This window comes from Netta rufina, assembly GCF_964035555.1.
Source record: "Netta rufina genome assembly, chromosome: 9".
NCBI classification, from domain to species: domain Eukaryota; kingdom Metazoa; phylum Chordata; class Aves; order Anseriformes; family Anatidae; genus Netta; species Netta rufina.
The window spans coordinates 7,915,850-7,937,751 of NC_140132.1; the positions used below are offsets into that span (position 1 = coordinate 7,915,850).

Consider the following 21,902-nt stretch of genomic DNA (forward strand, 5'->3'; position numbering starts at 1 on the left):
CTGTAATTCTTTAATCCTACAGGCAGTTTAGAATGAAGATGCCTTACATTTCTGACACAGCAAAACTAAATGAGCCATTACTTTTTCTTACTTATATATATATCTTTTTACATATAAAGATGTGTATATATAGTAAAATGTTTGTGTATATATATAAAAAAACACTCCTAAGCTTATGACTTTCTGGACCCCTGAATAATTTTTGCTTCTGATGGGTACAAGTGGTGTTTTGGCAGTTAGGACAAGAGATAGAGTAGAGCCTTTTTTAATGCAAGTGCTTAAAAATGCATGCACAATTCATGTCAGTTGTAAATCTCCTGATTTACAAATGAAAGACAGTCCTTATCATCAAATGTAAAGTGTTTCTTTGCCTCTGTGATCCAGAATAAGTAATTCCAAGAGTAAGTAATTGCCCAAGCTGTGGAATAGATAACATATCCAAAAGAACTGGGTCATTAGCAGCTTTTTTGCTGTTGAAAAAGTGAGTTAATGTTGTCAGTCATATCATAAAGCGAATCAAAATGTAGTTGATATTCTCCATGGGTGAATTTATTTTCTTAATTAATCTTGTATTTTCTTGTTCCTTTGTCATGGTAGCAATGTAAAAGGAAAAAAATGTATTTTTGTTTTTCAGAGAACCCTAAAAAAAAACTTTTTTCATGAGTAATACTAAAACATGTCCAATCTTTACTAGGCCAGAGAGTTGAGCTCAAATTTTTGTTGTATAAAAAATGTAAGTTATGTTGTCTTTTTTTTTTACAGGTGTATTTACTTGTAAGTGATAGGAAAAGGTGGTATCATATAAGCAAGGAAGGAAAAAAAAACAAACACTCTTCATTGCAGTTTGAATATAACACACTAAAGTTTCAATAAGTTGTTCTTTTCAGAACTGTTACTTAGACTAGGTGCATCTGTTTGTAAAGAAAACCATTAATTCAGCATAGTCCTCTGTATTGATGAACAAATAAAATGGAAAAGATACTGGTTTTGTGCCAAAATAGAGAAGTACTGTGATGATAACAGCATGGAGTTTAAACTGTACCATTTGAAAAGACATGAGGGAAAATGTATTAAAATAGCTAAGAGGCTTTCTCAGTATTTGAGCACTAAGGCTAGCTTGACAAATCTATTCTTTTTATGTTGATTGCCTATTTTTCTGATCCAATCTAGCTCACTTTTAACAGAAGAGACCTTCAAAGAATATCAGGGGGATAGCTATTCTGTGAGCAACAACGAGCATGTGAAGGTTGCTATAAAAGCACTGCGGTATCTTTGATTTTCCTGTACTCAAGGAAGAGGAAGGAAAACAGCCAAAAACCTGACTTGAGGCTTTAGAAAGGTGTAGTTCCTTTTTTACTTCTTAAACAGATCTGCATAAAACCATGGTGTAGTAGAATACGCACTACTGCAACGGACTTTATGTTGAAAACTAGCTACTGGCTTGTCTGAAAGCAAATTACCGTTACGTCTTGTCACTGAGTGATTGCTAGCATTTGACACTTACTGTAGTGGCACTAACATGCAAATTATTTTTTGACATAAAAGCACACGTTTGACTCGGAAGGTTCCTGCTCTACAAATTACTAAAATGTAGGAGAGTTATTCTTTTGCACTGCCAGAATCAGGGATTGGAACTGCAAGGACCTTTGGTCTAGTGCATTAGAATTGTTTGGATGTTATCCCTTTGAAATAAAGAACTCCGCTCACGTAGTATAGTGCTGTACTGGGGGAGGGTGGAAACATGGGCATACACAGCTTACACAACATACACAACAGTGACATTAGGGAACTAAATTTGGCTGAAAAAGGCAAATAAGAAGTGAATCTGTGTTCCAGTGTTTAAATTAACTGAGAGCATGCACTGTGTTGTGATGCAGCATTTATTACGAACGGTGTTAACCACAGCTTCTTAATGCAAGATTCCACCTAACTGGCCTGTTTTGAGCCCTCAGCCGGCCCTACAGCTTCTATGGGTAGAATTAAGGAGCTTGTGGAACAAGTTAATGTCAGATACAGATTGCTTCCACTGAAAAGGTCTTATGATTGTTTTCCAAATAGAAGGTAGCATAAAATAGCTGGAACATAAGCAAGTAGGACGTGCCTAAAAAGAAAAAACAAAAATACACTGGTGCATACCCTCTGTGAGTTTAGGTAATAACTTAAACTAAAGCCATTTAAAAGATCTTACTTTTGAGTAGCTTGAAAAATGAAGAGTTAATATGGTTAAAATGGATCTCTAGATAATCAGTGGCCTTCCAGAAGCTATAAGGAAAGTGAATGTTTCATTCTGTTTATATCAAGTTATCATGGTGTCATTAGAAATCTCAGAAGTTCAGCTTTGTGGAAGGATTTAAAGGCAACACTTCAACAATAATCGGATTAGAAGGACTTGCATAGCTACATGGTCTAAAAAAACAGATAAAAGAAACCAGAGTTCAAACTTGCCACAAAGAAAGGCAGTGAGCTGTGAGGTGCAGAATCAACACGCTGTTCTGAGTCTTTTATTTCAACAATTACCCAAAGTAGGGATGCCTGCAGATTTTAATGGTTACTGGAAAATGATCAGCAATGACAATTTTGAGGAGTATCTGAAAGCACTGGGTAAGCTTCCTTTCATGTTTCTTTGATAAATAATCAATAAATGCTACCTGTCTTAGTCCTGACATGAACCTATTTTTCTTTGTACAGTCATAAATCGTTTTTGCGAGAAATACTTATTTTGGGAATACACTGTAAGAATTGCTGTATGCAAAATTGTCTTAAGCAGTCTTTACTTTTTAACATCTTGACGATTAATTTTACAGTGATTAAACTACATAGCTGAAAGAGGTAAGTGGCAGATTTCAAATTTCAAACCCAACCATAATCTTAAAGTTTCATGTGTGCTAAGGAGGCAATGATGTACTTGATGCAATTCTGCATGTTTACATTTGATGAAGCATGCAAAATGCTAATAGTTCTATAGAAATACTGATACCCTTAGTAACTGTGAAATACAAGTGGTGTTTTTTAGGGTTCCACATAATCAGCAAATCAAGACAAACTTATTTAAGCTAAAAGAATTAGGCTATGGATTTTTCCTTTTAAGCAATCTGGCCTGAAAGATCTGGATGTTTATTTATCCATGTTCATTTTAGTCCTCCCAAGAGCTACAAGCCTGCTTTTGTGGTAGACTTTTTCTGGATTAAAATAACTCTTTTTCTTTTTCAGATGTAAATGTTGCTGTAAGAAAAATAGCAAACTTGCTAAAGCCTGACAAAGAAATCCTTCAGAATGGGGATCATATGATCATTAAAACGCTAAGCACTTTTAGAAACTACATCATGGAATTTGATGTAGGGAAGGAGTTTGAGGAGGATTTAGCTGGGGTGGATGATCGCAAATGCATGGTAAGCATTAGAACTGTAACAACTAACCAAAAAAAAAAAAAAGACTATTAAGACTATTAATAATCCAAGGCCTTGCACAGACAACATCTATAAGCCATTTTATGTGTCTGTTCCTAAAATTATTCCTGTGACTTTTTTCAATGAATTAATAGTAATTTCAATTAAATGTTACTCAATTACACGGGGATATCTGTTGGACAGAAAGATATTTACATTTGAGTTTTCAGAATCTCTTGGTAGACTAATATTTTACAGTACAAGAACAGCTGCAGGTCTAGGTGCTCTTCCCCATGTGCAACAATGGCCAAGTGTTTAGAAACCTGCTGCTTTTCTTATTCTTGTTTTTGTGCTCCTTCCTTTCTGTGCGTATTTGGTAGAGCAGATGCGTTAATTAGCCTTCTGGAACAGATCTTTGTAGTCAATAAGCAAACACCAAGAACTCTGCCTTATGAGCTCTTTTTGCTTGCCAGAAAGATGGTGTTTTCTAACTTGTGACTTATAAATACCAATTAACAGAGAAAACTTGAGAATACAAAGTTCTTTAGGTGAATATGACTGGACGTTTTTTTTCCTGTTAGTTCAAGGGCATGATGCCTGCAATATCCCATGGTGAAGAAGTTGATAAGCACAAGAATTATTTCAGGAGAGACTAGAGGAGTAATTATATAAAATGGAATTAATAGGTTTCCATTCATAGATAGATACTGCCATTTACAAAGTACTGTTCTCCAGTGTTAGGGTATATACATTTACTTTTGCTCTGGTAATGGTAATGCAGGAAATGAAGGATCCCAAAGACCAGGAAAAAAAAAAAACAACCACTAATCAGCAAGCAAGGACCTCAGCTAACCCCTCTGTACTCCTTGTTAGAGAAGGTAGAAACACGATAGAGTACAGAATACAAAAGTCACAAATGGGAGAATCAAAGTATATTTGTGTAAAGGAAAGTGGCATAATGTCATAATGCATTTTTGATTACTGGAAAGCTCTTCACCAAGGTGATGTGGTCCAGATCCACCAGTTATGAGTCTAAGGAAAAATTTAGGTGGCTAAAGTACTGTCAAAGATAGCAATAGTTAGCAATGTTCAAGTCATCTACTCAAGTGCTAAAAATGTCTGAGTCCTCCATGTTTAATTCAGTGAACTGCTGGTTTGTGTGAGTACAGAACTGTTTTCAGGTAAGCATTATCTATACTTAAATACCATTGAGCTCCAGACTAAAACATCCTCTGCTTGTCAGAATGAAGTAATTGTGCTAGCATATACCTGCAATGAGTTCTCATAAACTGTGTCAGGCAACTGGCGTGCTGAAAAAGCTGATTCAGAAGACATGAAAATGTGGCCCTTGACCAGCCATGCTTTTGAAATGATGAACAAATACGACACAACTTCTGGTTCACTGAAAAATATCCTTAACACTTCACTATTTATAACAGGTCAATATTAGCTACCCTATTTTGCTAAATTGAGTGATGGGGAAGAATTCAAAGTGTTGAATCAGAAAGGAGAATATAGAGACTATTCTAGTCACTAAAGCAGGTATTAGATTTGGGGTGGAACCTAGATCACCCTGATTTCAAGTGTTGCTTAAACAATTTGTCTATTGATTGTTTATAGCAAAATCACTCAGCCTTGGAAAGAGGAGGTAGCTTCAACTTCTTGCCTTTTCAAAAAAAAAAAAAAAGTGGTCTTGCTAACTCTAACTGGTTGTTTCTTTGTTGAGAATGGCTTAGACATACAACTTCACTAAAGCTTTCAGAAGTCTTCAGTATCTCTTCTTGACCTCCCACATCATAAGCAGATACCAACTGCAGCCCTAAAACTAAGGTCACTCTTTGTGACTGTTGCCTTGTAGCAATGTATCATACTTTATAGTTCAATTTTCTGACTAAAGATTTATTTTCTTGGTGAAACCACAGCTTTTCCAAAGGAAAACAGTACAAGGAGCTGTTTTTTGGAAGCTACTTCAGTCCAAATCTGATAACTGTACCGTCAGGCCAGGCTTGCAGTTTGCAATGAAATAACTCCAACGGGCTGGAAGCCTTGTTAAGGAAGGGTCATGGAGGTGATGCAAGAGATACTGGAACACTCCCTGACTGGTGTTATGAGGAAAGCCACCATAAAAACAAAGGTTGAATGTGATTCTTAATGTTTCGTTTCTTCATCTATAGCTTGTGAAACTGCACACCATAAATGGCTTAATCATTAATACTCAATCTGTCTAATGGGAGAGATTATGAATCATTTATCTATATTATGAACTGAGGAGACCACTGGGCAAGTTCTCTCCTTGCTGTCCTGCTGTTCTTCCAAGAAACTCAACGCGTTAGAAGTACAAAGTAACATGGATAAGACAAATTACACATTAAACATTAGTTTTATAAAGCAGAGCAATCATCATGAGACTAGTAAAAATACCCTTAGAAATCATTCATGGATCATGTTTCTTTTAATGATGAATATATTTTAAGAGTCATCTAACTAGAGTTAACATCAGTAAAAATAATATTAGCACAGTGAACACGTTGGATCTTGTTTGTAATTCACTGAAACTTTGTTCACCTTTCAGTTGTAAAATACACCTTTGAGTCTGTCAGGGTACAGTATAATTACAATAATTCCACGTCAATAGTCTATGATGAGTAAAGGCTAAACTCTTTTGCTGATTCTAATTTTAGAAGAAAGTTGAAGTTATGACAATAGGGATTAGTACTCCTGTGATGGTATGGGATTCCTCCTTGATTTCACTTTGGATTTTTTTTTTCCTTATTGTAGTTGGTCACTGCTGGAAACCTCTGAACTTGGAACAGGGAGTTAATTCAGCTGGATAAACCTTAGCAGATTCAGTTGTTTTATTTTGTTTTTACCTTTAACTGTCACTTTTTTCTGACACTCATTTTTAGGTGATTCTGTTTTCTTAAGGGATATAAATAACATCAGTTGGTGATATCAGCTCCTTTACAGTTTTATTTCTCTAGGGAAGTGAAAATTTGCTTCTTTAGAACTTAGATTTTCTTTGTTTTGTAAAACCAAAGATTAGGATAGTTGACCATACAGGAGAGAGCACTAATGACAGCACAAGGTGCTGCCTAAAGGCAGTTGTTACTCCACGTGTACCGAGCACTATCAGTAGTGCGTGGGACATGCTGCCGCACAGCCTTGTCTCTTAGGAAATGCAGACAAGGTGTATCAATCCTGGTGCTATCATACTTCTCCCAGAGCTTTTCCCTAGAGATTTTATCTCCTAGGTGGAAGTTAGAGTTTCTCTGTTTGGCACATTCATGAAAGATGTGTTTCTGCAAGTTTAATTGTTATACTTAAGGGTTGTTAAAACTTTTGGCAATTTGAACTACAAAGATAAAATAGAAGTTTGCTTACTGAAGAGCATCTTATGTTCTTTGCAGACATTACAAGGTGCAAATTACAATATTAATGTTCTGGCCTTCTTTCTACACATTGTATCACATTATTTCTCGTGTGATGTGATATTTGAATTGGACCATGTGCTAAAGTTTCCACTACTTCCAAGAGTTTGGTTTTGGTTTTAACTGGTAGTATACGTTAGGTGTTAGTGTACAAAGACAGAAATTTGAAGTTTATATGTAACTATGACTTAGGTATTGCCTGAAGTGAGTATTTCACTGTGCTATCTTCATTCTCAGTGAAATATCCAGCCCCATCATGAAATTTCCTCATTTTAAAGATATATTCCATAGTCTCTAGTTACAATTAATTTAGCAAGCATTTTAGCTATTACACTAATGATAAAAGCTTGTTTCAAGCATGTGAGCTTTACTGTGGAAAAATTTTGTTGTGCACCAAAGAAGCAAAAGCTTATTGAAACAATAATTAGTTGATATCTGTCTCTAAAAGCATGTCCCGTTCATCCTCAGATAATTTTACTTCCCTTTCTCACAGTCAGTAATAAACAGGGAAGCCGAGGAGATGCCTACGATGTAAAATATGTTAACAGTAAATGTAAGAATGGGGTAGGATCTGACATGAAACAGAAAAGTTAACTTTATGCACCTTCACGGCACATTTGTTTGGTATGTCAGTCAGAAGTAGGGTGTATGGGAGGTGGGGGGATTTGGAATTCACTTAACAGATCAATCATACTTGTTACCATGTGGAATAATTTCCTGAAAGTATATAGTCATTTAATGTTTAGACAGCCTCATAAGGATTGTCCACAGGCATCTGAGCAACCATTCTGCCAGTTGCACGTGCCATATCCTAGTGAAAGGTCTTACTTGAGGCAGGGTCTTTGAGGTTGATCATGGCTCTGTTTTAAACAATAAACATGCCTGATGTGAAACTGATTCCTGTCTAGTTTATATTCAGGGAAAACACAATAAAGTTTAGTTGTTCTGGGTATAATTTGATTTATACTGCTGCAAGGTCAGAATAAAGCCCTATTATAAAATTACATGGCTCATTAAACTTTTTTAACTGTTATTTAGGCAGGGTTCCTCTATTCCACAAATGGAATTCACAGCTGTTAATCTAGTTTAGAATAGGTATTGGAATGATTACTTTGCTGTCAAAAAAGCAATCACCAGTGATACTTAGAATTTCACTAGGGATCCTCAACAGGATGAGAAGACTCAAAATGAGTTGTCTTTCTAGTAAGATGCAAGATGGGCAGTGTATGTCTTTACTTGATCCTTCTGATTCAAATCCTTGGTTTCTTCACATCTTCAAATGTTTTCGTTTTCTTTTTAAAAATTACTTCAGTTTATGGATTTGGGTTTGTAAGTGTTTTCTCATATACTATATTGGAAGAAGGATTGTTCTAGAATGAGTATTGCTGGGAGATGTGTTTATGATTGGCTGTACTTATGTGTGTATATATATACACACTATTCTTCTCTCAAATCTACTGCTCCCTCTCTCTGCAGAAATGTAAATTCCCCAGTTGCTTCTTGAAATAATCTCTGACTTCTTGTGATTTTAATTCAAAGGAAGTAGTCTTCACGTAGTTTTGTGTTGATACTCCTGACCTTTTACAAACTACTGTCTCCAGGTGAGGAAGAATGGTTCTCCAGTCAACCAGAGAACAAAGTTCCACTCTTGGATCTGACTCTGCCTCTCTCACTCCCTGAGGCTCATTAATGAGATGCTATTCCCATTTTTCTTTTCTGTCTTGTTTTGTTGGTATTGTGTTTTTGTGGTGTTTTCTGTTTTGTTTTTGTTTTTCCCACATTACTTGGCCTTTTGGCAGTACTGCTTGTTATCTGTAAGTGATCTGTTCAGCACATTTACATAATGATGTCAGATGAGATCTCTAGAACATTTTGTCGTATGCATTAAGATATCGTTAACTTCAAAGCTTGTAGTCCGGGATTCATACCGAATACCTGAGGCTAACCAACAGTTTGAGCTAGTTACTCACAAAACAACGGCTAGTGTTCTGAAAGTGTTGTGGGCAAGGAGGTTTTGGATGGGCATAGTATTTCAGCTTTGTGTGCATCCAGAAAAGTTCAGAGAATGATGAATGCAGTGTGTGCCATCACAAAGAATCAGGTGAAAACTGGAGAACCTAACTTATCAAATTGGATTTTGAATGACAAACCATTAGTGTTATGTACAATTGCATCTTGCTAAATTTACAGAGGGTAATTCAATTATACACATCAAATTAAACAGTGAATGTCTTAGAATTGATTCTGATCCTTGCACAAAGTGAATTGGATTTATTGTTTTGTAGTTTCTTCTGATGTAGGATATAAGCAAGTCATCCCATTTTTGTATGGATTCTTACAGTTTTATTTCAGTAAGAAAAAAGATTACCATTCCTAAGAAATAAAACTTGATGTACTACCCAGAATACTTATTCTACTCTTTCTCCCACATGTTGTCACCTGCGTAGCCTGGAGCCTGGCATATGTCTCCAGTCATTGCCTTCCCTCATTGTTCTTATGAGCAAGAATTCAAAATAACATTTAGAACAACAGTGTTCAACATTTTAAGACCCTGTGCTACAGCAGCTTACTCTTTGATCTAAAAGTTGTCATTACAATTCTGTTTGCTAGCAATGGAGTTGGTGACAATCACAGAAGCAAAACACTGCTTATACAAGAGTCCGATTTTTTTGACTACAGCAAACTTCAGTAAGCTTATCAGTCAGGTACGGAATGCCTGCATTATAACCAGCTTGTCTTTCAGTAATGATCTGAGTAAGTTCAGAATCGCACAGGCATATTTCAGAGTCCTATAGCTACAGGTACCCGTTATGATATGTCATGCACCAGCCCCTCAAAGTAATGAGAAATGTGTTGTATTGTGCCACCATCCTTTTCCTGTTAGCTAACTTCGGGAGATCTGTTGCTGCTTGGCTTAAAGCAGGAAGGATTAAATGGGAGGTTAGATTTATAGGTGCTTCTGCAGGGTTGAACTGAAGTTGTTATGGGAAGGAAAGATCTGTACAGTCTTTACCATGCTCCCCAGCTAAAGGATAGCTAAATATGTGTAGCCTTTGTCCAACAACAATATCTTGAGATGATGTGCAGGAATCCTACCACTAATTTTTCTGTTGGTGAATGTTTGCTAGATATTTTCCTGTAGAAGAGACGTAATTAATCCACAGATTTTCTGTTTAGAGACTTGGCTCTTTGGGAAACACCACGTTGAACCCTTATTTCTGTTAGATCTTTTAAAATTATGATAACTTCGTATCTCTATTTTCAATACTACTAGAATAGGTTCTGTTAAATTTTGAAAAGAGCCTGGAGTGTGTGGAATGGTTATGAATAATAAGCAATCAGTAAGTTTCTTTCAATAGAATAAATTTCATGGCTAATAAGATATGCTTCTGTAGTTCGTATGTGATTTTTTTCAGATGGCAATGCTGCTTTTTTAGCTGTTTATCTGTATCATCCTAAGCTGTTTTTATGTTAACAAGAAAATTTGATACCTTCTTAATATAATTAAAATAAGTTACGAGAAGTAGTGAGATGTAGGCCATTTATATTTTTGAATGAAATTTTAAGATCATATGTATTTTCAAAGGATTTATACTTTACAACCAATTGACCATGTAAATTGATAATGTGTTGTGAAAATTAGCAGTATTTCCATTTGTGTTCTTAACTATGATAGTGACCTCATAGGAAGCCATTTATTTTTTTCCAGTATAGCGCCACCTTGTTCTCAGATATGGTATCTCAGAGCCCAAAAACTATCAAGAATCAGGACAGTTCAAAAAAATATAAGAAATAAAACCACCAAACATTACTGGGCTACTAGGAAAGATGAAGAGGCCTTTTCCTAATGGATTCCTAATCGATTTCCTAATTGATTCTCATTTTTTCAGTGCCTGATACATCTCCATGACTGTATCTTCCAGGATTTTTAATTCAAGGTCTGTAGTGTGGTAGCTCACGCATTAACAGAGCTGTTACCATAGCACATGTAGGGAGCAAAGAAAGTACCTAATTTACGGAGACGTGCTTCAAAAGTTTGTAAAAACAATGAACAGCTGAAGTAAACATAAATTAGAAAGTCTACTTTGAAGAAGTAATTATAAGAAAACGGGGGACTTCTTCAAATAGACTTACAAAGTAGACTGAATGTCTTAATGGTAAGTTTACTTTTTCAGCTCTGGAATGTCTAAACTTTTCTGGGTAGATAATCTTGTTTAACTTAGGTTTCATTGAAAAATTACCTATATTTTTCATTCCCTCATTTGATTTTCTGCATGTTCCCAGTATTCCTGGATCTGACTTTTCTTAGAAATAAACTTATTTACCTAATTTCAATTATGGAATTGGAAGAGAAATAGAAAAATATTAGTGTATCAAGTATTTTTTTGCTTGAATCTGCTCTTTTCTCAATAGTTTAACAATCTGTCAACAAGCTGCAGATACAGACTTGATGTGATAAAAGGACTTACAGGCTGGAGAGATGACAAACTGAACATGTTTGTAGCCCTCCCGTTAGCAGTGTGCAGCATGCCTCTGATACAGAAAGTAACAGGTAGCGACTATGACCTTACTGAATGCACTTTCACCATTATATTTTATTGTTTGTGTTACCAACATTTTATTCCATCAGCATTTCAGTTGATGAAAAATTCCCCCTGAAAACTACTTATCAGATGTTTTTATATCACTTCGATACTTAGTTGAGATGTAAATACTTTATCTTGAGCATCTAATAAATATCTAGTTGGATACATAGCTATGTTTGACCAAAAATACTAGAGTATTTCTTTTGGTGTTATCTAAAAGCATACTACAGGGCACAGCTTGAACTGGATTTTCCTGTGTCATCTGACCTAAACAACTTCTTTTCATTGTTTGGTCTTTCTTAAATCATAATTGCAGTTGTAAATGACTAGTTATTCTCATAAACACAGAATTACTGGATTGAGAAGGAAAATGACCTGTGTCATGCAATTGTAGGGCACTGCAGTCATTTGCTGCACCATAATATAGAGACAGCACTGTGAAGGGAAGTAGAAGAAAAATAGAACTTGTACAGCTGTGTTTCTCCTGAAGATAGAAAATCAATAACACATCTTTGATGAAGGGTGGTAGCTGCAATTCATATTTGTAAATGCAGTGTGTCAAAAATCTATATAGCATCAGCAAAAATATGCTCGTGGACTACTTATAAAAATATTATAGTTCATTCATCTGTAAAATGCATTAGGTATCTTCAGCTGTATAGTGCACAACACCAACAAGTACGTTAGGAACAGCTAACATGGGAATGAGAAACATTGTGCAGCGCCAGCATCAGATGTTCTTGCAATTAGACCTAACTGGGAAGTGCAGAGTTTTCTGATAAATTAGTTTATTTTATGAATGTTTCAGTAAATTACAAGAGTCAATATCTCTGTCTGTGGGTCAATATGATTTACCACTAGAAGCTGAAAGTAATATCTACTGTAATTCTGCAAGACTTCACTACTGTTACTGCAACTAGAGAAAATGCAAATACATACTTGATAGTTTTGTTTTATTTTTTCTAAATATTTCATTTAATAAATCTCTGTCTCATAATTGAAAACAGTAATGAGAGTACTTTAATTTTCATTTATTCTACTTTTTATTTCAAGGACTACAGTGTTGTAACTGAAATCTTCATAAATCACTAACAGAAGTATGTGAGGGGCCAGGTAATAAAAATATCTAAGTGCACAAAAATAGTGTAAAACCATATAAATCATATAATAAAACTAAAGAAAATTTAAATATTTACTGTATTCTCAGGCTTCAAAGATGATAATATAATTAGTGAATTAAGTATAATTCTTTTTTTTGTAAAGTAATCTGTCTCTACCTAGCGATGCTCAGGCAGAAATACCATCAGTCTTTGGGACCACTGGTATGATACTGGCCTCTTCCAATAGAGACTTAACTACAATGTTTAATCCAGTGGAGCCTCATCAATAATTGCCTTGGTTTGTCATCCTCACCTCCCAGATAAGCCCCATTATTATACCTCAAGAGTATGTAACCAAGTACATAATCCCAAAGAGGTGCAGTATTGTTGGTTAGAATTTTTGAGACAAGTTAAATTGAGGCAAGGCTAACTTTATCTCCTGTTAACTTTCCTTGTGTTCCTTCAGTACTTTTTATCACACTGTCCACTAATCACATTAATCACCATTTTCTGGTGAAGTTGTCTACAGAATTACATCTATTTCACTTAGTGTGTATTCATCTTAAGTTTTAAGTTTGATCAGGCAGTAAGAGACTCAAGAACATGCGTAAGAAACCCTTGATCAATATTCTCCTTTAATTACTGCATGGTGCTAGTGTTCATGTAGCTCAGTGAAATGATGCACAGACTAATGACACATGATACATTTCTAACACTCTCTTTCACACTGTCCATCTTTTGGAAATGCAACGGAAAAGATCAGTCTGGAAGAATAAAGCTTTTAAAAAATATATCAGCACAGTACAGTTTTTCAAGGCAGATGTTATATCTAAGGGAATTCAAGCACTCCCTGTTGGGAGATTTTGATTGCCTACAGTATCTCCCCACCATTTTTTTTCTCTTCCAGACATATTTTTTTTTCTTTGTTGCCCATATACTGTCATTAGATTAACACAAAAATGTAAAGGGTCTTCCTGGAGAAAGTGGAAAATGGTGAGGAAGACATAAATAGTTCAGTTTCTCACTTAAGGTATGGAGTATCTGGGTTCATCTGGGTATGAACCCAGAAAATATCCTACATTTTTTGAAGCTACAGTATTTCTCCCAGTCAGTAGTCACTGAACTGATATTCTGTATTCACAAGGAAAGGAGAGTTTATACACCAAATGGTAAACTCTAAATCATTGCTCTTACGTACAATAGAAGGGCCAATATTTACCAAAAGTTGCCCTACAATGGTATTTTTAGAATGTTGTTATTATGTTCTGACTCAAATATTTGGAAATGCTGTAAGGCAAGCTTTGTTGTATCTTGGCTGTTTGTAAAGAGTGGGCTATTGGCCGCACATACACCAGCTGTAACAATTCCATCCTCTGTGTGTCTCTGTAGAGATACTTGGAATTGAAGAGCGTATTGTTCTCTTTGATTTGAGGTAAAAGTGGAACTTCTGTCTTTTGTATTATTTGGGTCTTTTGTTATTTCCGACTTTAGAGTTTGATCTAAAGAAAGAAAAGATAAAAATACTACTGATTAATCTTACTGTCGTAAAACGGTTGTTTTTGCTAACGAAGAGAAAATGTTGTGTTCTCTAGCACTACTTTCTGTCCTTTATAACCTTCATAGCAAAAGAGCCACATACAAAAATCAGAAACTGTATGGTTTATTCACATCCCTTCAGTATTTATATGCCTGAAAGGGAGGGCAAAGGATGACAACTGGGAATTCTGATAAAACAGCTCGGTTAACAGTCTGTGATATTTTACTTTTCATGACTGTCACCAAGTCACCAAAAGCGATATCTAATCTTGATTGAAAAAACAAAATGCAAGAGAAAAAAATTGTTGTTTCCTGAGATGAAACAATTTTTAAAACCCTTAGAGGCTGAAAAAGTTAACATTTCTTTGTGTTGCTACAAACGTTTCTCTATTGCCCCCAAGTGTACTAAGCTAGTGAAGTATTATCAGGACTAGTAACTTCCAGAGCTAACTTTGCATGTTAGTAGTGTTAATAAAGTTCTTATTTTGTCATTGTATATTGCCTGTGAATTCACGTATAAACCTATGAAATAAAACTTTACAGGTAATCTAATGACTCAGCTATGCTGAGCTAGTACTCAAGGGATAGAAATAAGTACTGGTACTAAGCAAAGCTACACATACAACTGATTTATTCCACGGTATCCCTTTTGTCTGATCACTGGAAGAAATAATCTTCACTTTCTGATATAGTAGTGATGCTGAGAATCATCAGAAAGTCTAAGGTGTTAACTAGTGTTATTTGTTTCCCTCCACTTTCCAAATGGGCATGCATAAAATCAAAACAGATATGGAAAAGGATATAAACTATGGCGATCACAATAACTCTCTTAAATACAGCTTTGCCACAATGTGTTGTCCCTTCCTGTGTGAGCATTTTAAACATTAAAAGAAAACATTAAAAAAAAATGCTATCTACTACTAGGTTTAAATACATTATTTTACAGGAGAGACAGAACAACTTGGCAATGCATTCTACAAATGAGAGATTTTTAGCAAGGACAAAAAAGTCTGTCTTTAAGAAACCTCGTGTGGTGCAAACAGACTGTATAGGAGTACTAATAATGCCTTGCTTATGATTATCTATGCTGGCACTCTTTCTAGTGGTTCATTTTCCGTGCTTGTTTAGTCTAAAGCTTCCCATGGGTGGGGACTGCTGGCTGTACTCATTTATAGATGGTGGCTCTCGTGGTTATCATTTAAGAATTGTTTGTGACATACACAAATTTAATAAATAGCACTGTGCAGTTCTTGAATGCTGAACTTGTAATTCCCAGAATAACAAATGTGGACTGACTTCTCTTAAAAATCAAACAGGATATCTTGTCTCCATATTTGGCTACTGTCACGTTAAGGGGTGTAGCTGATTAACCGTTACGGGCCCGGTCAGATTCAGGATACTGAACCAGTCGGACATTCACCAAAAACACATTAACCGTCTGGGGGTCCAGTCAGACATTCACCATCAACGCATTAACGGCCTGGGGGTCCGTTCAGACATTCACCAAAAACGCATTAACCATCTGGGGGTCCGTTCGGACATTCACCAAAAATGCATTAACTGCCTGGGGGTCTGGTTAGATTCAGAACACTGAACTATCACGGATAACCACCCTCACCCTCGCTGCACTCAATGAGAGTTATCACAATGCAATCAAGTATGGTTTATTACAGCAACAGATAATCAGGTTCTTTTGGATTGCCGGCGATAGTGACTGTCTGCAAAAGCAAGTTAGTATGCATAAAATACACAGGTGTTATAGGTGTTGTAGGTGTTATACGTGTTACAGGTGTTATAGATGTTTATAGATGTTACAGATGTTACAGAGGTTATAGGTGTTGCAGGTGTTACAGATGTTACAGGTGTTTACAGGTGTCACAGGTGTGCAGCCTAGAAATAAACGCGTTAAAAGGATCGAAGACTCTATAGAGATTTATAAGCAAGTGTTCAGATCTCACCCAAAGGCGTCCCAGTGGGGGGGGAAGAGAGGCTCAGCCCGTCGACTGATCCCAGGAGTCAGGAGGTCCTAAGGATGTTGTCCTCGGGATGGTATCTCCCCTGACGGTGGTATCTTCCCTAACATCCCCTTTCTCTTGGGCCAATTTATATTATTTTCTATCTTTTGGGTGGAGCTTGAGTGGCTCTAGTCAAGCATATCTTAGTTATGATTGGTGTAAAGTTTTCCCGTCTCCGTTTAAAGTAATAGGCTCCGAGGAATTCAGAGCGCATGCTCAGTGAGGGGTGGTCGCACCTTGGAGGCGGGTAGCTTTTGGGATGGAGGTGTGTTTTGGTATTATAATGATATTATAATGAGCAAAAAGTACACTAGGGTACAGCATTTGTCAAAACATGACAGGTCTTTGGCTTAGGGTGGCAAAAAGTGCAGCTTTGTGCACAAGAACAATCGAGGTCCCATCTGATTACAGAGCCTAGCCGTGGTGTCTCCACTCCACTCTATGCTCCGTGCTGTTCCTTAGAGCTAGCACACCAAGTTTCCCCAGCGCGATAGCATCTAAGGTTGGGAGCCTAGGGAATGCTCAGATAATGCAGTTATGCCCTACCCTGAAAGCCTCTTCAATGCTGTACCTTTTCCTAAAAATGTGAATGTTAGTTTTATTTTCCTAGTTACTTCAGGCATTTACACCACAGCTACTTACACAGGTACTGGCTTGAAGGCTTTAACAAGGTAGATAGTAATTCTGTAGTTAGTCCTCAGATTCACTTCACACAAGCTGATTTAAAAGCAGTGTGCTAATATTGATGCTCAACTATCCTAAGCTTTTGCAGCACCAGAACTGCATTACAAATTGCCACTGCTCTTGTCTTCACTTCATAAAAAAAAAAAAAAAAAATTACAAAATATTGCTCTCTTTATTTTAAGGAGGGGTGAAATCAAATCGTTAGTAAATACTAACCGCAGCAACAAGCTGAAAGATGCACCCTCATACATTCCAGTATTTTTATTAATCAATAACTCAGGGCAGCACAGGTGTTCACAAAAGTGCTGTGATGAATCCTGCAACACCTTACTCTTATTCTGCCAAACCTGGCTCAAGTAGTTCTTCAGCTACTGTTAGGCAAAGCAGGATTATGGCAAAGTTATCAATTTACTGATACTTCCAAATCACTCTGCTCTATCATTGATGACAAATTAAGACACGGGGGGGGGGAGGGGGGGAAATATATGTATATATGTGTGTATATATATATATAAAATATACATATATAAATATATGTATATATACATATATTAAAAAATAATAATAATAAACAATGCAGTAAAAGCCTTTCTCGTGCATCCCTAGCTGCCAGTATGTGGGAATTATGTTTGGGTAGGGCAGCTGGACAATCCTTTGTATGGTGGAAAGAAACTGAATCTCAGGTTTTTAGCTCCTCTTACAAATACAGCTGCACATCCCTTTTGATGTTGTGTTTGTTAGCAAGGAGGAGTGCACTTTCACACAACGATTTTTATGGTTGTTTTTTTTTGTTTGTTTGTTTTCTTACTGTTAAACAGTTTATCTCACCCTTCTGAGTTTTGACAGGCAGTTGCACAACAACTTGCCATTTAAGCTCATATCTTTTATAATTATCTTAATTATTATAATGCTCTGCAATTATTCTTATGAAATTCATTAATCTTTTATTATAACGTAGAGTAGGTTTTCTTTAAGCAAACTAATCATAATATCAGGAAATGCTACAGCAGCACTGAACATGCCTGTTTTGTTAGACCACAGTATCCTGGGAGGGAGATAAGCTTCTCTGCGTACAGAAAGGAGAAAAAGAAGATCGTGGCTGGACTCAGTGGATTGAAGGAGATGAAATGCACCTGGTAAGATCGTGTAATAGGTTTCAAACACCATCCTAATACTTAGTCAAATGGCTAGATGTAATGCAGCAAGCTGTGTGCTATATTATCTTGTCTTTCTTTGACATAATTAAGTTGTTGCTGCATTTGACTTCTTTCTAAAGCAATCGTTTCATTTGGCACCATTATTCTTCTATGTTCCTTGCAGAGATTGCCTCATTTCAGTGTAGTACTCTTTCTGTGTTAACTGTCTGTCTGAACAGAGCAGTTTGAAATGTTTACACTGAGGAAGACATTTATTGTACATTTTATAAAATACACAGTATGGGAACTTGTGAAAGTACACATCCAACAGTAAGCCATAAGGGGGAAATATACCATTGTTCTTCTAAAATAATTACAGGCTAGACTGTATTATAGCCTAGAGAACTAAAACAGCAATTAAGTTTTCTAACATGTCATGTTCTCTCAGATCACCATTTCTATCTTTTCTAAGTTATCAGGATTTGAAAGAAGACGTCTATTCTTTTCTTACACAGCTCTTCATAGTATCCTCGCTCTCTCATCAGTGTGGGTAAAATGAACTCTTCCTGCTGAGATAATAAAATCCAACTTCAATTTCATTCCACTGATCAGTACTATTAGCACACAGCATTTAAAATGAATGTTCTCTTTTTCAAATCAGTAATGGAGTTATAAATGAATCTTTGTGAAAGTTCCCAAAGCCCCTTATTACTACACACAAGTTTCAGGAAGTACTGGAAGTCCCAGAAAACAGTTTGGAAAAGGAATGTATGTGATAGACCTTGCCATCTGATATAATGCAGGTAAATAGGGAAGTAACTTTACAGCTGCAGTCATGGTCTCAATGAAAGCAGAGGTGAACCTCTGAAAAGGAGACTCCAAAATTTTCTGTGTATATGCATTCCCTCTTGTCTGCACACAAACAGGCTACAGTAGTTGCACACTGTCTCCCAAACTCAACAGTCGGGGCTGTGACCGCAGGCAGCTGCCCTTCCAGGTTCTCTGTTGGCACAGGGGTTGTAATTAGCCCCACGCTGTCTGACCTTGAAGCTCAACTTACTCCCTGCAGCACTCAACTCACATGAAGCGATGGCAGTAGTTGCTCTTAGATTTTGTTTTTGGCCTCCGTTTTGGCAAATCCTAGTCCCTGTCCCTTGACAGCTCTGCACTCATTCTCTCTTCCCACTCGCTGCCCGCAACACCAATTTCTTTAGCCCAGATTTCTGTATCCTTATTCTGATTCATGCTCTAGCCTTGCAGCCTGGCTGTGGACCTCCAGGCCAGACTCCTTTCTATGCCTGAACCTGTCAGGGGGGTTATTTTAGAAGTCATAAAATGAAATTCCATTGCTCACACATTGTTGTCTAGTGCCCTGAGGTACCCTGAGGTTACCTGACAGGTCTGAGGCTGCTGCGTCAGAAGGCTGTGGAGAGTTCTGTCTCATACCTGCCAGCTTACATGGGCATCACTGCACTAATTGGCACTTGTACAATTTACCATGATCTGTCTGTACACAGAAGTCAGTACAAAGTTCCTTCATGCAAGGGAAGTACCCAAGTATTTTAGAGACTAGTTCCCAATATTTCAATGTTATCACTTTTTATGTTTCATGAACTTCAAAAATGTCCTCTTTATTCCTCTGAATTCTCATTAGTGTAACTTTGTCTATTAAACATTCAGTAAACGAGTCCCGTTTAGTATCTTATTTTTGACCAGCTAAGATTACTAGGTCCTGTACTCTTGAGAGTACTTTGGTACAATGGACAGTTACCTCTAAAAAATTGATACTTCGATAGTTTTATGATCCTATTGAACTTTACACAACGAGCCAAGTGTTAATTTAATTCCTTCCATGGTTCTGTAGAAAGCAGTACCACATCCTTTAGTAGTTTATCGCCTCCTATTTTCACCATTTCATTCTATGGTCTGTACTTTGTGTAGTTCTTTTTCCTCTTTAGATTCTGTTTTATGTGAGTGACTTATTTGACCATTCTCAATTTCCTTTTGAGTTTTATTGCCATTTTCTATTGTATTGATTGCTTCTGCTCTGTAGGTTTTTATCACTGTCAGCAGATCTCTTAGCACTTACAGCACACTCTTTCTTCTGGGTTACCTATATATAAAGTGAACAAAACAGGTCCCAGCTAAAATCACTGCATCAGTCTGCTTGTTTCATCAATTCACCATGAAGCGCCTTCTCTTGCTGCAGGCTAGCAACATATGCCAATAAGGTTATTGATCCAGTGTAAGTTCTTCTTAATAAGTCATTTTATCAAAGTCCCCCGTAAGAAAATGGGCATAACTTTCCAGTTAACTTTGCTCCCCATTTCCTCAAAATATTCTGACAGCTTAATTAAAAGTCTTATCTTGAAATACGAAGCGCTACCCTACTTCTAGGTCACACATAATCTTTGTCTTTATGTCCCTTAGGAAGCCCCACCCATTTTCTTTTTCTAGCAAAACCAGTCAACACCTCCACAAATCCCCACAAAGACTGTGTGCAACTCTCAGGTGTAACTTCAACAGTTTCAGTAATACAGAAAATTAAACTGCATCTTCAGCAAGGCTAGGTGGACAACAGTAAGCCTCGCAAATCAATGCCCAAGACACAAACATCAATGTATCTGCTTATGTGCAAGTAACTATGACCTGATGATTAGCAAGTAGAGATTTTTTAAAAACCTATTGTGGAACACAAAAGACAAGTGGAAAGCATTAGGCATCCAGTATGGCCAAGGTCAGTCAAAACTCGCTGCCATGCTGGGATTTATAGACCTAGCTCAACTCTTACATATACAATTACATGTCCTTTCCTAGCTGTGACTGCCCTGTTGCTAGACTGTGCTTTCAGCTGTTCTCTAGTTTTGTAGGTTTGAACTACCAATCATCAACATACAGAATTCATTATTCAAATCCATCCCCAAATAACTTGTTCATGTGTCTAAAATACAGAACGCTCATTTCAAAGACTTAAGCAGTTGCACACACAAATAGTGAATAATGCACCAGGAACACATTTGGCCCTTTAAATTCTGGGATCCCAAAATAACTTCTCTTATTCCACCTTTCTCCAGAAAGTAAACCCAAACCTGCTAGTTTCTTTTATGATTAAAAAATAGGCTAAAATATGTACAAGCTATACAATCTAGTTTGATAAGAAATTGCATACTCAAGCTGGACATATATGTGAATTTATAATGCATGTCCTATGTAAAAGTTGTTGTGTTTGTTTTTTTTTTTAATTATTTTCTCTTCCTAGGAAATAAGAGTGTGCGGAGTCAAGTGTAAGCAGGTCTTTAAGAAGGTACAGTGAGCCTACTGCTGATACAGAAATGAAGAACAGTAGAATTTACAGACTTGCCACCAAATTTCCAAGCACAAGTAATGACCGTCAATGACAAGAGAGTAAACACAGAGATGAAGCTTACATTAGAACAGTATAGTTGGAATAAAATATTTTTAACAAATTATTTTAAAGAAGTAATTGAAAATAAAACCCATTAAAGTTTTTGAACGTTTTAAATGGGTGTGCACTGTAATTCTTGACGACACCAAAATGGAGGCTGTTTGGTATACAGCAAGATACTTGTGAGCACATGCTTTACTCATAATGGAAATCACCCTTCCGTAGCTTTAGCAAGGGACCTTAAGGTAGTCTTGTTTTCAGGTAATGAATTGTTGTAGGGAAGTGAAAAAAGTGCAGTATGTGGCTTATGGGAAATCCTGATTTCACTGAGGTCAGTGAGAATTTTAGCATCAGCTCCATTGGAACAATACTTCACTGAAAGTATTCTACCAAAAATGAAGGTATGATTTCCCAAATTAAGTAAAGATATGGATCAGCAGTCGAGAAAAATAGCACTTAAAGAACCATGGCCAAGGGGCAATTGCTTTCTAAATGCTTTAGCCAATGTCTGTCCATTCTTTTTTTTTTTTTTTTTTTTTTTTTTTTTTTTTTTAATTTATTTATTTACTTTTCCATTCTGAAGAAACAAATAGTAAGATCACTGTTAGAAACTATATAATTGTAC

At 36.5% G+C, this 21,902-nt stretch overlaps 1 protein-coding gene across 1 annotated transcript; it reads left to right on the forward strand.

The window, feature by feature from the left end:
- The first annotated feature begins 2,392 nt into the window (after positions 1-2,392).
- On the forward strand, positions 2,393-21,265 carry RBP1 (retinol binding protein 1). The gene is made up of 4 exons (XM_084291667.1): positions 2,393-2,601; positions 3,211-3,389; positions 17,770-17,871; positions 21,131-21,265. Exons 1-4 carry the CDS (start codon positions 2,529-2,531, stop codon positions 21,182-21,184), a joined length of 408 nt encoding a protein of 135 aa, XP_084147793.1. The 5' UTR covers positions 2,393-2,528; the 3' UTR covers positions 21,185-21,265.
- Positions 21,266-21,902: the final 637 nt, after the last annotated feature.

Bases quoted from the DNA above. Each gene is read 5' to 3' on its own strand.
- RBP1 (XM_084291667.1), top strand. From the start codon at position 2,529: ATGCCTGCAGATTTTAATGGTTACTGGAAAATGATCAGCAATGACAAT. The intron at 2,602-3,210 runs GTAAGCTTCCTT...TTTCTTTTTCAG, and splicing joins GGAGTATCTGAAAGCACTGG to ATGTAAATGTTGCTGTAAGA. The intron at 17,872-21,130 runs GTAAGATCGTGT...TTCTCTTCCTAG, and splicing joins AAGGAGATGAAATGCACCTG to GAAATAAGAGTGTGCGGAGT.